Source organism: Haliotis cracherodii, unplaced genomic scaffold (assembly GCF_022045235.1).
Source record: "Haliotis cracherodii isolate W230 unplaced genomic scaffold, xgHalCrac1.p SCAF_27, whole genome shotgun sequence".
Taxonomy (NCBI): Eukaryota; Metazoa; Mollusca; class Gastropoda; order Lepetellida; family Haliotidae; genus Haliotis; species Haliotis cracherodii.
Window position 1 is genome coordinate 1,119,199 of NW_027266283.1, and position 16,724 is coordinate 1,135,922.

General features: G+C 40.7%; 1 protein-coding gene across 1 annotated transcript; it reads right to left on the minus strand.

The window, feature by feature from the left end:
- Positions 1–4,419: 4,419 nt before the first annotated feature.
- On the minus strand, positions 4,420–15,444 carry LOC139473291 (uncharacterized). Its single transcript, XM_071255824.1, has 5 exons — positions 15,138–15,444; positions 8,499–8,553; positions 7,101–7,182; positions 5,500–5,670; positions 4,420–4,512 (listed from the first exon to the last, which is right to left on the minus strand). The coding sequence occupies exons 1-5, from the start codon at positions 15,442–15,444 to the stop codon at positions 4,420–4,422; spliced, it is 708 nt and encodes a 235-aa protein (XP_071111925.1).
- Between the last annotated feature and the right edge of the window lie 1,280 nt (positions 15,445–16,724).

Sequence of the window (16,724 nt, forward strand, 5' to 3'; positions counted from 1 at the left end):
CCTTTCTAATGGGGGTATGTGATGATGAGCTTTACTTTAATGTTTCGACCGCCTCCGTGGTCTTGTGGAGGAGCGTCCGTCCGGAGAGCGGAAGGTCAGGGGTTCGATCCCCGACAGCGTCATACCAAAAGACGTTAAAAGATGGTACTTGCTGTTACCCTGTCTGGCGCTCGGCATTAAGGGGTTAAAGCAAGGACTGGTCGGCTCGGAGTCAGTATACTGTGTCTGAGTGGGATATTCATGTTAAACTGCATGCACATCGCTATATAAGCGCAATAATCATGGACGCGACGTTAAACGCAATTTCACCTCACCTCACTTTAATGGTTCAACAATGCAACAAGAGTAACTTCCCTTTAATTGCGCCAAGAAGGAGAGAGTGCAATAATCTTACACGCGAAGTTAAACCCCATTTCACCTCTCTTCACAAGTTACCACATGACACATGGCAGACGTCGTCCATCCACAATGTCGTAACGCCGACGTCCGTGATGACAGGGAGTAACATGATCAGTCCACAATGTCGTAATAACGACGTCCTTGATGACAGGGAGTAACATGATCAGTCCACAATGTCGTAACAACGACGTCCGTGATGACAGGGAGTAATATCATCAGTCCACAATGTCGTAACGCCGACGTCCGTGATGACAGGGAGTAACATGATCAGTCCACAATGTCGTAACACCGACGTCCTTGATGCCAGGGAGTAACATGATCAGTCCACAATGTCGTAACACCGACGTCCTTTATGCCAGGGAGTAACATGATCAGTCCACAATGTCGTCATGCCCAGGTCACATATTGCCATGACATGTGACACACACTGATTGTATTCAGACCCGACATATACAAGTATCAAGGTCACGCATTGACATGGCATGTGATACACACTGATTGTATTCAGACCTGACATTTACAAGTACCTAGGTTATATACTGCCATGGCTGACGGGTTAATAGTTTGACATGACAATTAGCCCCAGCTAGAAATGGAGTGAAGCAATCTCTTCTATTGTCATTATTACAGAAGGAAATATATGATGAAAAAATGGTTCTTATAAGCATGTGTTTACATTGACAATAACTCGTTATCTACAAACACATGGCAACAAAAATATAACCACTCCGCCCCTAAAGTACAACCCTTGAAATGACCTCTGGCACGACCTCTTGGGTGACCCCTGATACAACCCCTGATGTAGCCCCTAAAGTACAACCCTTGAAATGACCTCTGGCATGACCTCTAGGGTGACTCTTGATACAACCCCTGATGTCGCCCCTAAAGTATTAGCCTGGAAATAAACTCTGGCATTATTTCATGTGAAACCCCGCGAGTATCGCAACTTTTCGTATACGACTCAAGAATATATCCGTTAAATGAATACACGCACGCACACGCGCGCACGCACACACATGCACATGCACATGCACGAACGAACGCACACACGCACGCCCCCGCGCACAAGCACACGCGTCGAATAGAGAATAAACAACTTGTATGACGTGGAACATATTTTTATTTGAAAAAATACCATACAACATAAGGACATTAAACAACACCAAATCAGAAAGTATTTCGAGTAGAATTACTGAACTTTAGAAAAACCGTTCTTCCTTAAACATGTTCCACATGTTTTGTTCTAATCTCTGTTCTGATTTTTTACAATTTACTAAAAGTTGGTTTTTTTCTGTTCTGGTATACGCTTTCGTAAGTGGGATGGAAATGTAACGATAAAAGATTTTCATGATTACAACAATATGAATTTCATGGAAAATCACAGAAAGAGACAGCAAGATATCAATATTAAGACTACATTCAAAATGCAAACATTAATAATAAGAAAAAAGCTCAAATTACAATTGATTTATATAATTTAAAGTTTAAGAATAAGTTCACATTAATGTCCCGACAACTTGAAGATGGTGATTCTTGTCTTGGTTTAAATCTAACTCTGATACGTTTCGGAAGAAATAGAGAAAGTGTTCCGAAAAATACAATGAAACCTGGTTAATTCGGAATGAGCGTCCGCAAACTGGGGTTTCCAGACTAAGCGGGCTTTAGTGTAATAGTGTGATATGACCGCTAAGCCAGCAAGAATTGAATTAAAGCATGAGCTAGTATCCAGAGAGCGGGCGTTTCAATTGACAATAAGTCGTTAACTGCACAAACACAACAAATACACTATTAAAAACAAACTAAACATGAAATGTAATACACAAGCATATAAATACATATATAAATAAAGAAATGTGTTTGCACGAACTTTCAAAAACAGAAGCAGCCCCCTCACTAACAGTTCTAGAACTCCTCAGAAATCATTACCTACCATCACGTTTCCAGTGTCGTACCATTACCTCTGGTTCGGTGAAATACATGCCTACTACAGCCCCATACCATACCTGCCTTGGTCTAACATAATGAGGATTCTAAAGCCATTTCCAAAGCAATGACATCACTCAGACATCAAGTCTGATTTCGTCGTTTCAATAATCATATTTCAATAATACGTGCTCAGTGCAAGACAACTTTACAACAGACTGTCCTGTACCTCAAACTAATTTATAAAGAAGGTTTTACGCACTTCAGGTTGAATGATATCACTTCGTGTTGGAAAATACACGTCATGTTCAGAGCGATCTTAAAACATGCCTTCAAAAATGGTTAGGAGAAAGTTACACCCCTGCCGATTTGGGACAAAAAACGTCTAATGCATAAACCATTTAAACGTCGTTCTTCTATCCCAACGCCGAAGCAAAACACGTGGTTCATCACTAAACCAAACGTTTCGCAAGTATTGCATATTCCCGATTTGAATGTTGATCTACGGAGTAAGCAGTGGTTGATGCATGTTTGAGTTAGAGAGTGAGTGAGTTTATATTTAACGCTAAATCAGTAAGGCTTCTGCTATATGTATAAATGTTTGAATGTATTGCTGTTTTAGACAGACGAGTTGCACACGAAGAAGAAGTAGAAGAAGATGATGATGAAAGGATGTGGGACATAATCTCAATGTCAGTGTTGATTTTGTTGATGGTTCTGTACTGCTGGATGGTACAGGAATGAGTGTCAACCAAGCGAAGTGCCATATCAAATCGGCCAAGACTCAGTGTTTTAAGGAGAGGTTATCTGAACGACCATTGCATCGAGTTTATGTGCAGTGTGTGATCAGCAACCATGCAGAGTCCTTCGCTTGGATGAAGTCGACTGGCCTGAAAAGTGAAACAGAAGGCTTTCTGCTTGCTGTTAAGGACCAGTAATTTCCCACTCAAAACCGTCAATGTGTGATTTTGCATCAGAATGTTAATATGATATGTTACAGTAGATTATGTAATGAATTTAATGAGACTGTCTAACACATTGTCAGCGGATGCCCAGCCTTGGCACAAACACAGTGTCTTAAACGATATGATGGAGTGGCTCGATCATTGTATTACTGTCTTCGCCAAGCTTGTGGTTTTGACACAGAGGTCCATCCGTGGTACGACACGGAATATGTAGAGGGCGTCATGGAAAATGATAAATACAAAATTCTTTGAGATAGGCCCGTTTACAGGGCAATAAACCAGATTGTGTGATAAATTCAATGAAATCATTTATCTCATTGAATTTTCTATCCTTTTTGACACTAATGTGATTGCCAAGATACAAGAAAAACATGGGAAATATGCCCACCTCGCTTTCGGAATGTCACACTTGCATCGCAAGTACCAAGTTGTCCGATTCTCCATTGTTCTCAGTGTCTTAGATTTGGTACCTGTTGACTGACATTGGGAGAGTACCCGGGTTTGCTACCAGGAATACAGCCCTGCTGACAATCTTGGTAATGCAGAGGTCTGCAGTGTTGGGGAGTCTTCACATTCTCCGAAAAGTTCTGGGTGCGATTGACTAGGCAGTGCTTCCTGGGAGAAGTCCCATTCCCTGTCTGGGCTGCGTGTAGAGGGACCAAGTGCTGATGATAAGCCTCACCAGCCTGACTGTGCAAGGATCATCCAAACCCATTTTGTAGAACAGACGTCGGGCAGAGTACAAATCAATATGCATGATGTGTTGGCCGAGGCTGTTGGTGACATATGAAGTGAGGTGGGATGCAATGTGGATTAACGGGGTATAACCTATATAACGACGCGCATGCACGTGTGTGTGTGTGTGTGTGTGTGTCTGTGTGTCTGTTTCTGTGTGTCTGTGTCTGTGTCTGTGTCTGTGTCTGTGTGTCTGTGTCTGTGTCTGTGTGGGCCGAAACTGTTAGTGACGGAGTTGAAGATGTGTTGGCCGAGGCTGTTGGTGAGTTGATGATGTGTGAGCCGAGGCACTTGTGGACAGAGTTGATGATGTGTGGGCCGAGGCACTTGTGGACAGAGTTGATGATGTGTGAGCCGAGCCTGTTTTTAACAATGATGGTCTTGTATTGAAATGAATTTACAGAAGACCACGCACATAAACGCGTGCGACTTCAACACTGCTGTGTTTGTCCAGTGTGATTCTGATTGCGTCTGTGGGGACTGTCAGCATCTGTAAAGAAAACATCCCGGTATAACAAGGTGAATTGTGACAGATGTTAACTTAACTACTAATGGTTGACTTGGACCTGTGTGATGAAAACGTCCACAACTCGGTCCCTAGGGTTACACATGATTATGTTACAGGTCGATGTACAGTGATGTAAACGGCCTCAGTACAGTCCCTAGGGACCACATACATGTATGACTATGTTAAAGGTCGATGTACAGTGATGTAAACATCCCCAGTACAGTCCCTAGGGATCACACATGACTATGAGAAAGGTCCACGTACAGTGATGTAAACATACCCAGTACTGCCCCTAGGCATCACACATAGCTATGTTACAGTGTGACCAGGCGATGTACAGTTATGTAAACGTTCCCAGCACGGTCCCTAGGGATCACACATGAAAGTGTGACAGGGCGATGTACAGTTATATAAACGGCCCCAGTCCGGTCCCTAGGGATCACACATGAATGTGTTAATGGTCGATTTACAGTCATGTAAACCTCCCCAGCATGGTCCCTAGGGATCAGACATTAATGCGTTACAGGGCGATGTACAGTTATGTAAACGTCCCCAGGACGGTCCCTAGGGATCACACATGGCTGTGTTACTGGGCAATGTACGGTTATGTAAACGTCCCCAGCACAGTGTCTAGGGATCACAGGTCGATGTCACAGTTCTCGAGAAATGTTTGTATGTTGAAATTAACTTACTTCAACAAATGAAAGATATGCAGATTATTACTTTCTATAAAATCGTACTTGTGGTTAGCACCAACTGTATGGACAATTGTCTCTTCAATGTTAAAACTACCGATGGTAAAACTAACAACTTCATACACTATGAAACTAACTTTACTTTTTGTCAAGCCGTAATCGTGAAGATACCTATATCCCCAAAAGGGATGGACATTTTTCTTCTCATTCAGACGGATGAATGCAAACTGTGTTAAGATTGGCAACGATTCAACATGTACAATATGAAACTAACTTGACAGTGTGGAATAAAGAATCCAAGAATGGATGCCTCATCGTCATCATTCTTCGTCCATGTCACCATCCAGTTCCTGTTGGAGTCCCGAAACCAGATGTCCTTCGTGAAGGTAGAGATGTCGGGCGAGATTTGAATCATAGCAAAGTAGAGGAAAGTATCTATCCCAACCTGTTGAAGAGAAAACAGTTTTATTAACTGAATGCGTCATCAAAAACAAAACACCTCCAAATATGCTTTTCCTACTAAACTCTTTGTCCGCCGAAAACAACAATACATCGTTGATACATTTAATATGTAATAATCTCGAACGATTTCGTAATACAGAGGTGATAAGTGACGTGGCATGGGTTAAGTCTAATATTTACAATAGGTTGAATGGTCAACTTAAGGGATCAGTAAGCTTTAATCCGAGAATATTTGATTGTGTTTACTCAAAACATAATTAACACCATAATACTAAAATGTTTTCACTAAGAGACACTAGAAATATCTACCACACATACTGATTAAAACCTTTTCAAAACGACCCTTGCAGCTTGTACACACCACCCTCGTGTTATGAAGCGAAAGACATGACGTCACAGGACATTAAAAATGAGCGCTGAAAATTAATGTCAAACTTTGTTAATGTAACTGAACTGAACACACCCTCTCTTAGACGTTCTTCGTCGCATTTCCCATCAGAAAACATATTGCCACATTTGGTATAAATAATCTGGATCTCGAACACTTTGTTCCGCAACATTTGTTCAGTAAAATCGGTATTTCAAATTTACCACCGGTCGGGTTTCAGAAAACTGCTTTCAAAGAAATAGTTTCATCTCCATTGAGAGTCTTGCGTAGATTCGATACCGCTGGCGGAACAGTCAGAATGCAGAATAATAAATGTCATGATAGAATCATTTGTATTGCATGTTTCCAGTTGTATTTTTATCTGTATATTCTGCATCTGTTCGAGTCACGTGGAGCACTTCACAGTAACTCTGATTGAACCTATGTTCGTATCCTAAAGTTATCAAACCATGCTCCGTAAACAATGTTGTTGTGGGTAGTTTTACACATGCATCACACAATTATGAAAGTTTGGAGAAAATGTTTTCTGGCAGGGAAAGTGTCAGGAACTAAATTCCATATACTGAACCTAGACTATTGTGGACATAAACGGTTGACGCACTGTGGCCTCACAGACTGATAAGTCACTGACTTCACAGTGAACAATAGAAGAAGCCAGTTGCACTTAGAGCCTCTTTTGCTTTACTGGCAATGACAGACGGGCATTATTCTTCACCCACAGGCAGTCACACCCCAGCGGTTAATATGCCCCTGCTGCCAGGATGGGTGTTACTTAATAAGTGTATTAGATTTACATGTGTCGGCGATTCCCATAGTTTCCGTAGTTAGTGTAATTACTTTCCTGAAGCATATTTTCCTATAAATGACAAACATGCATCATGGGTCAAGCTGACAAGTAGATTTCTTATATAATAGATTTGAGTGCTACATGTTTTGTGTAGACATTACACCAACTAAGATACATTGTAAGTGATCTTTTCGATGAAGTTCTCGAGTGACAACATAATGCTGACGATAATATTCACGTCAATCCACGGAGCTGCATCGTCCGACCTTGGCTTCCAGACAGAGCCAAGTACAAATCCAATGACATTGCTTAATGGATACCTGAAATATTATGTACAAGTCATACAGTCACCCTTTCCATACAAATAAGGTGAAAATAAACTTTGCATTTCATTTATGAATGGATGAGAAAATACATATATAAATATCCCCACTACTATTCCAATAGCATATCAGTGTTTCAATAGGTAGCTCACCTGGATACATTAGTTGCTGTGTACCTGTACTTCGTGTATCTGATTCTGTGTTTGTATGGTACTTGACATATCAGTTCTATTTCTATTAGTATTAGTCAGAGATGAGTTGATATTGACAATCAAGCAAGGTGCAATAAAATATTTTCATTTCAATTGGATTTCAATATTATGGTTAATATGTTACTTATGAAATGTATTTATCTTGTGTAAAATAGTAATGCTTATATCGCATCGCTTTAAGTCAGTTATGGTGCTCAAGTCATACTCTTATCATTGAATATTGGTTGACGAATGAAATTCTTCGTCGTGAAGACTTTGCCCTTTTTGCATTGCCATGTGACGGAACTTGGTACTTAATCCATATGTCGATTTGGAAAATTATAAGCATATCAACAATCCCAAAGCAATACAGTAAGTACTTGAAAACCCCCAGAAAGCTTTAATCTAATTGATATTTGAGAGAGAAAAATATAGATGCAAAAAAATACACATGGTGGAAGAAAAAGCCAAAACAACAATCTGGACTTCTTTTTGGTCTCACAAGACATTGCAAATATAACTATTGATTCTACAATTAAAAAAAAGAATGTTACAATACCCCACGTGACAGGGCAGCACGTGACAATAGTCCCACGTGACTGGACTGCACGTGACAAAACATCCAATGCCACTATGCCGACAATAGGCCATGTCACCGTACCACTGCAACGTCATCTCCAGTGACAATATCCAACGTTACTGTGGCACTTGCGACAATAGATCCACGTCACTGTACCACCCTCGACAATACCCACCCCCCACTCCCCCCCCCCCCCCCCCCCCCCCCCCCCACACGTGACCATATGGGTACAATGTGTGAAGTACCTTTCTGGTGTTCCCCGCCATGATATTGCTGGAATATTGCTAAAAGTGGCGTTAAACCATACTCACTATAATTGACATTGCTCACTCATCTGTGATAAAACTGTTCCACATGCTAGGAATCGCATGCACTGGTTATTTATTTTCATCCTGAAGAGTTGACTTTGTCGATTGTACGTGATTACGTAATTACACATCGACGTGTTGGAACCCTGGTCGGAATGTTTTAAATAAAGACACCAAGTCAAAAATCCGATATGCTGTTCTGATTCTAATCTAGTGGGGATGACAAAAACGTACTCATTGTCTTGTGAAGAAGCGTTGATCGCCTCTGCCATCCACCTTCCAATCAGACCTGTGAAAGAAACAGGAGCGAAGTTACTACAAATTACAAATAGTTCAACGTGGAGCATGTTTTAGAACATATATACACATGTATATAAATATCAATATTTCAATATGTTTTAGCAATAGAATTCACATTGCGCTTGTTAATTAGAATACATTTATCATTAAAAATGATTTCACTTGAGCAGTGGCATTGTTGACGCATTGCAGATTCCGTTTGGGACGTGACAAATTCATATTCGTGACCGTGACAAATTCATATTCGTTTGTGAAGTGACATATTCATTTTTGTTTGTGAAGTGACACATTCATATCAGTTTGTGACGTGACACATCCATATCAGTTTGTGACGTGACACATACATATTCGTTTGTAACGTGACACATTCATATCAGTTTGTGACGTGTCACATTCATATCAGTTTGTGACTTGACACATTCATATCAGTTTGTGACGTGACACATACGTATTCGTTTATAACGTGAAACATTCATATCAGTTTGTAACGTGACACATTCATATCAGTTTGTAACGTGACACATACATATTCGTTTGTGACGTGACACATTCATATCAGTTTGTGACGTGACACATACATATTCGTTTGTAACGTGACACATTCATATTCGTTTGTGACGTGACATTCATTTTCGTTTGTAACGTGAAACATACATATTCGTTTGTAACGTGACATACATATTCGTTTGTAACGTGACACATACATATTCGTTTGTGACGTGACATTCATATTCGTTTACGCTTTGACATACATATTCGTTTGTGACGTGATATATACATATTCGTTTGTGACACATACATATTCGTTTGTGACGTGACACATTTATATTCGTTTGTGACGTGACATACATATTCGTTTGTGAAACATACATATTCTTTTTTTTGTGAAGTGACACATTCATATCAGTTTGTGACATGACACATACATATTAGTTTGTAACCTGACAAATACATATTCGCTTGTGACGTGATGCATTCTTACTATAGATAATACTTAAAGAGCTCCCTTGCAATATCAATTTTATGAAATGAGTAAATTGTTCTGGTATCTGAAGAGCCAAAATTCGTCTATGAAGCTATGAAACTATAAAACGAGTTTCATAAAATTGGCATTACATGGGTCCGAGTTTGGTGTTTTATTTATTACTTGCCGTGGACTACTTTTCAAAAAGCCACCGCCGTGTGTAAATAGGCGGCAGAGATCTACGCTATGGATAGCATCACCTAATTGAGTGTGTCCTTCCACAAAGCTATCCTCACGCTGAGATGATTGTAACTCCCATACTTTAACATAAACTTTTGACTGTCTCTGCGCTACGATCGCTTTGTGGAACGGGACCCTGCAGCACAAAGTTTACAAATACGTCACTATACCCTATTTGCAATAACAAATATAAATGTAATCAATTACATTTTACAATTGTATAATGAACATTATATATGTTATATATTCCAAACTGTTATTCGTATTGTACCATAATCTTTGAGACTGTCTGCGTATGAACTAATCACGACCACTTCCGTCAATTTTGTTTTGACGTCAAAAACACGGACAATTTCATCGGGATTTATTAAATCACGGAAAATTCTCAATGAATGTGTACTTCGACATAAATGTCATAAGTCTATCACAGTTAGGATATGTACTTGCCAATGATATGAATCATTGGACATTTAGATTTTAAACAAGGGCGTTTGTTTCATTTGACTTGCCACATTCGGGTGCTTCCATATCGCGATTAATGAAAAAAAGTAGGAAACTGACAATACCAGCACTTCTATCGATGGCTAGGCAGTGCATTGATCTTTGGAGCTTTTACTGTAGATGCTGTTGGAAAGACAATCAACTCCAGTTGAATGTTATACAATTTGGTTACGCTGCGTGAAGTCATAAGAACGTTGTAACACTTTTGAAGCAGCGTATACGTTTTTGAAACCGCGACGTCATCACAGTGCGGTACTGAGCGGTGTTCACAGCAAGCTGACGGCCAGGCACCATGAGGGTTAAATGAAAACAAGGGGCAGAAATGATGGCCAGGCCTCACGAGGGTTCAGTGAGAACAAGGGCAGTAATGACGGCAAGGAACCATGAGGGTTATGTGAGAACAAGGGCAGTTGTGACGGCCAGGCACCATGAGGGTTAAGTGAGAACAAGGGGCAGTAATGACGGCCAAGCACCATGAGGGTTAAGTGAGAACAAGGGGCAGTAATGACGGCCAAGCACCATGAGGGTTAAGTGGGAACAAGGGGCAGTAATGACGGCCAAGCACCATGAGGGTTAAGTGAGAAGAAGGGGTAGTAATGACGGCCAGGCACCATGAGGGTTAAGTGAGAACAAGGGACAGTAATGACGGCCAGGCACCATGAGGGTTAAGTAGAACAAGGGACAGTAATGACGGCCAAGCACCATGAGGGTTACTACAATCCGAGTCGTGACTCAGACAGGCATGTGTGTAATAAAACTGTGCATGATGTTAACGCAATGTAACAAAGGAGTTGTCGACTGTTTAGAAACGCATTAGATAATTAAATAAACTGGTTTGATGTCGCCATGGATCGCTTAGTCAAGGTGACTCAGATCGGATGGATGGAGGAAAGTGTGCTATCAATAAACGTTTGAAGGATGTATCCTCTGTGTCAGGTTGTGTGACCTTTTGTGCAGAGTTCATTCATCCCATGGTCTTCATCAAGGTTCCGCGCTCAGATAAAAGACAACTATTAAACTACTACCCATCATCTCCACCACCAACACCTCCAATACCTCCAATACCGCCAATACTACCAATACCACCTCTGCCACCATTAAAACCACTACCAACAACAACCTCCTCCCCTGCCCCACTAACACCCCCACAACGACTAAAGACATGTTGATCTAGTTTTCATTGAAACATTGTAGTAACATGTTTTAAGACCATGTTGCTCTAGTTTTCGTTAAAACATTGTTATGACATGACTAAAGACATGTTGTTCTAGTTATCGTTGAAACATTGTAGTAACATGTTTTAAGACCATGTTGTTCTAGTTTTCGTTGAAGCATTGTGGTAACATGTTTTAAGGCCATGTTGTTCTACTTTTCATTGACACATTGTAGTAACATGTTTTAAGGCCATGTTCTTCTAGTTTTCATTGAAACATTGCAGTAACTACCTCCTACCTGTACCTGCAAATTTTTTATTACCAACCAGACCAGAACCTCATCGGATAAAAAGACAGAGAAAATATTTCATTTTAAATAGAATATAGAAAATGGAACACCAGGCTAAAAATGAAGATAAATGAGAGTTATCTCCTATTAACTCAATCATCGATTTTTATATTTTTATAGTGCAAACCATTTCAATACTTTTATTTATAAAAGTACAAACCTTTTTCCATACTCAAAAATTTCTGGAACTATCTATAAATTAGGAGATAAACCTACTGTGTTTGAAATGTGATGTAGTCCCATTGTAGAGTAGATACCTCTTTATTTTAATATCTACTCTACAGTGGGACTACATCAAATTTCAAAACACAGTAGGTTTATCTCCATTATACCATGACAGCAACAACGCTTTGAAAACGGTGCTCTCTTGCAACCCGTAACAACACAGGGTACAAAGGGACGCAATCTCAGATCATTCCGATCAGTGGTCAAAGGTAATTATATATGTAACAAATATTGCTATTGTTCAAGATCAAAAATACCATAGTCTTGACTAGTTCAAAATAAGTGTTCAAAACACATAGTTTTTCAAAAAGAAGTTGACAAATAACCCTCCAAACCTAGTACAAAGACAAATGTATTAATTTCTTCTAACCTTTTCTGCACTGTTTGGACTGACCAAGTCATTTCTTGGAATTATGCGAGAGAGGTAATTTCTTGGAAATCGAATATGCCATTTTCATTGTAAGGGTGACAGGTTGTAAAAATAGTTTTTAAAATGCTAAACGAATATATTTCCACAACAAACGTTATGAATTAACATTCTATAGTGTATTTAACATGTGTAAGTCTTATTAGTTAGCAATTACCCAAAAAGATAATTACAAAAATCCAAATAATTGCCTCTCCACCCCGAACTTGGATGTGGAAGAACTTGACCTACATCACGGTTACTCACACCTCACAACTGTCAATGGCGGACAGTGTTGTGTTTACAGTTTGTTCCTCAGACAAGTTACTACACGAGCAAGATGACAACCACGATCTATGACTGTGACTGCCTCCGTGGTCTAGTGGTAGAGCATCCGCCCGGAGAGCGGAAGGTCAGGGGTTCGATTCCCGGCTGCGTCATACCAAAAGACGTTAAAATATGGTACTTGTTGTTACCCTGTCTGGCGCTCGGCATTAAGGGGCTAAAACAAGGACTGGTCGGCTCGGAGTCAGTATACTGTGTCTGAGTAGGATATTCATGTTAAACTGCAGCATGGTATCTCAGTGAGCTAGCACTATAAATCAGCATCAGTCCGGACTAGTACAAGCAGCCACACAATCACACACACGTACATGCACGTCGCATTAATCTTTGACGCGACTTTAAACCCCATTTCACCTCACCTAGTGTGACTGTTGACATGGTTGAAGCCGCTTTTTAGGCTGCAAACGAGCCGGCTATTTTGACACAAGCAATCTGCATGATTTGACCTGTTAATTTATTTCAAGATTTCATGGATTCAAAGCCAGAGTGTGAAAGCAATGAGACCTTTGTGGCCCAGAAATAATGGTTCGTGTATAATTTTCTTAATTGTGCGTGTTCTGAAATGAATTTCATCAAGTTTGATAAGCGTTGACTTCAATGATATCGGGACATTGTATCTGTGATCTTTCGAAGGGAGGAGTGTTTTCTGATGGATTTTCAAATCTCCTGCCAAATCCTAATGGTGGTGGGTGACGGTGATGGCAATGAATATTGATCACAAAAAGGTTTGTAAACAACATGTTGTCATAAATAAAGTTTCTTCAAACACATTATAATGTTATATTAACTTTCATTGTTGGTTGTTTCAATGACGATCAAAATTACCTGCTCTGAGTCTGTTCATCATCGAACATGTCCCTAACAGTTTCATAAACATTTCATTTGTATGCCAAAGTTATGCCTTTGTATAGTCTTGTAATCTCATCATCGAAGCAGTCAGGGATAGAGCCTAGAACATCATAGCGTCGCCAAAAACATCCAATATCAAACTACTGTATTTCCTCTATTAGACCCTATGTCGTCTATCATTTTTCGCGAGAGCCGTTGGCTCGCTGGTATAAGAGACCTTGCTTGTATTAGAGACCCAGCGTGTAATAGAGGAAAAATAGACACGTTTTACCGTTCATGTGGGGGTGATAGATCGGCAGCTATTTTTTTATGAATCGATATGTAAGGCTATTCATGTATTCATATACACGTTTATTTGGGTGAAAAGGCCTAATATATTTGAAAGGGGTTACCGTAACAAAAAGCAAGAGTCAAGCATTCATCAATATCATGGTAGAACGTCAGTTAACACCCCTTCACGTCGCCGGAACTTACGTATGTACATGTGAGTAGGTCAATGACCTTGACCCACGTTACGTAATACCTCTGTCTAGAAAACCTGACTGCCATGATGAGTCACAGAGAGAGGCCCAGATCATCGACAGGAGCGGGCAGATTGTACGTCGCCCCACCAACTACCAGTATACACCCGACTTCCCAACTCAGTGTTAGTGACAGAGCGGATCTCCACATCAGGGGAACATATTTGCCACTGGGTCCCGGTGTGCGTTCTGTCATGTGAATACCATTATATGTACCATTTCGACATATTTCAACCTGCAACAATAAAAACGGCTGCTGTCGTCTTAAGTTTCACCTCTGAGTTTTGTCTTCCATCATCACCCTGAGGCAATATCCGAGGGCGAAAGGTACGCCCTTGGACAATATGACTAAAATATCAGTCTGAAACGAGGCCCAGCAATAAGCAACTCAAAAATATGAAACACTATAGCTTAATTCAGTATCAAGATGTATACTTTCAAGAATTGTTTGGATTGTCTGTGTATCAGAGGGACTCTCAACTGATGCTCACTTCAGCTGTACACACTGTCTTACATTTGCACGTGTGTCTCTAACGTCAAGACCTCCCTACCACAACGACATAAAAATATCATGTCTACCACTGTTCCTTGACACACGTTGTCCTTGAGTCTTCATATCTCAAGTGCGATGCCAAGGGATTCCTGCTAGAATTGAATTTCTGGGTAATCCATATGTGAGTCTAAACAGGATTTTAACTCAGAATTAAATACTGTTTTTGACAGATTTCACTATTTGTAGTAAAGTGTTCACTTTGATAACGTATGAAAACAATATAACAAACGAAATTTCAAAGAATTGAAGATGTCCTTTGGCGTACTGTTTCATCCATGGTACAAATCTTATTCGACACCTACAGGTACAGGTATAATATGTCTTCTGCTTAAATTGTCAATACAAACATAGAATAAGTATAACAGAATAAACGAACCGAGTCGAATGTTCATTTGTATTGAACGTCAGAATGTTACTTGTTATCTCTGAAATTTGGATCTGAGGTGAAACAATCTGGAATTCTCACCTGGTGTGCTGTAGTACGTATAACCAGGTGCGGAGACCATTCCTAAAGGGTAACCCAGGGGGCAGATACAGTCCTGGGTGGCGCGGTTGTAGAAGAGGTTACCAGCACTGAATCGGTCACAGACCAACAAACACTCCACCAGACTAGTCGCATTGCCACGTCGTCTTATGCCTTTCTCGATCTTCTTATCCTGGAAGGAGCTGCTGGAAAGGTCATACGTAGTATTACATTGTGTCACAGTGATTCTCTGACCAGTGGCCATACCGATGTACAAAGCAATTGCCCACACTGTCCAGTATCCGGCCATCTTCTCTGTGGGTAGTTCCAGCTGGTTCGTCGACTGAACGTCACTCCTGCTACCTGCAATGTTCTCTCCAAGTCCTGTGATTCACGGGCATCAAGTATCGTCTCCAGGATACACTTGGATGATCTAACTGGTGCGGTGTTACAGTGGTCAAACCCAGGCTCCTTGCCAACAGGGTAAGAATGGTTACATTATTAACGTGTTTCACCGATTAGCTCTTCAGTATTTTCAGATTGCTGGCATGCTTATCTGATTGGTTGGAACTTCTGATTGACGTTACCCTACATTGGTTACCTATTAAGTTTTAATGCGCTAAATCGTTAGTTATAGTCATAGTTTAGACAATGTGCTATTCTATTGCTTATGCCAAGCTGAATGATGCATATATAAGTAGGAATAGTTCACAATGTTTGTGTGGATGATTATCGACATTTGCGTAGTTGGGGATGAGTGTGGAGAGGCTTAACCAGACACATCGATGCCGGGTACAAGGCATATGCAGTAGCTGATCAGATGAGCTGAGATGGCCTTACAGCTGGTGCTTAGTACACACTGTGATGCTTCCTCCCCTACTGTGTAAACATACCACACAATGATGCATCCTCCCCTACTGTGTAAACATACCACACTGTGATGCTTCCTCCCCTACTGTGGATACATCTCACACTGTCATGCTTCCTCCCCTGCTGTGTAAACATACCACACAATGATGCTTCCTCCCCTACTTTGTAAACATCTCACACCGTGATGCTTCCTCCCCTACTGTGTAAACATACCACAATGTGATGCTTCCTCTCCTACTGTGTAAACATACCACACAATGATGCTTCCTCCCCTACTTTGTAAACGTCTCACACTGTGATGCTTCCCCCCCTACTGTGTAAACATCCCACACAATGATGCTTCCTCCCCTACTTTGTAAACATTTCACACTGTGATGCTTCCTTCCCCTACTGTGTAAACATCCCACACTGTGATGCTACATCCCTTACTGTGGATACATCTCACACTGTGATGCTTCCTCCCCTACTGTGTAAACATCCCACACAATGATGCTTCCTCCTCTACTGTGTAAACATCCCACACTGTGATGCTACATCCCTTACTGTGGATACATCTCACACTGTGATGCTTCCTCCCCTACTGTGTAAACATCCCACACAATGATGCTTCCTCCCCTACTTTGTAAACATCTCACACTGTGATGCTTCCTTCCCTACTGTGGATACATCTCACACTATGATGATTCTTCCCTACTGAGTATACATCTCACTGTGATGCTT

Bases quoted from the DNA above. Each gene is read 5' to 3' on its own strand.
- LOC139473291 (XM_071255824.1), bottom strand. From the start codon at position 15,444: ATGGCCGGATACTGGACAGTGTGGGCAATTGCTTTGTACATCGGTATG. The intron at 7,183-8,498 runs GTACGTTTTTGT...ATAATATTTCAG, and splicing joins GCTTCTTCACAAGACAATGA to GTATCCATTAAGCAATGTCA. The intron at 5,671-7,100 runs GTGAATATTATC...TCTCTTCAACAG, and splicing joins ATGCAGCTCCGTGGATTGAC to GTTGGGATAGATACTTTCCT.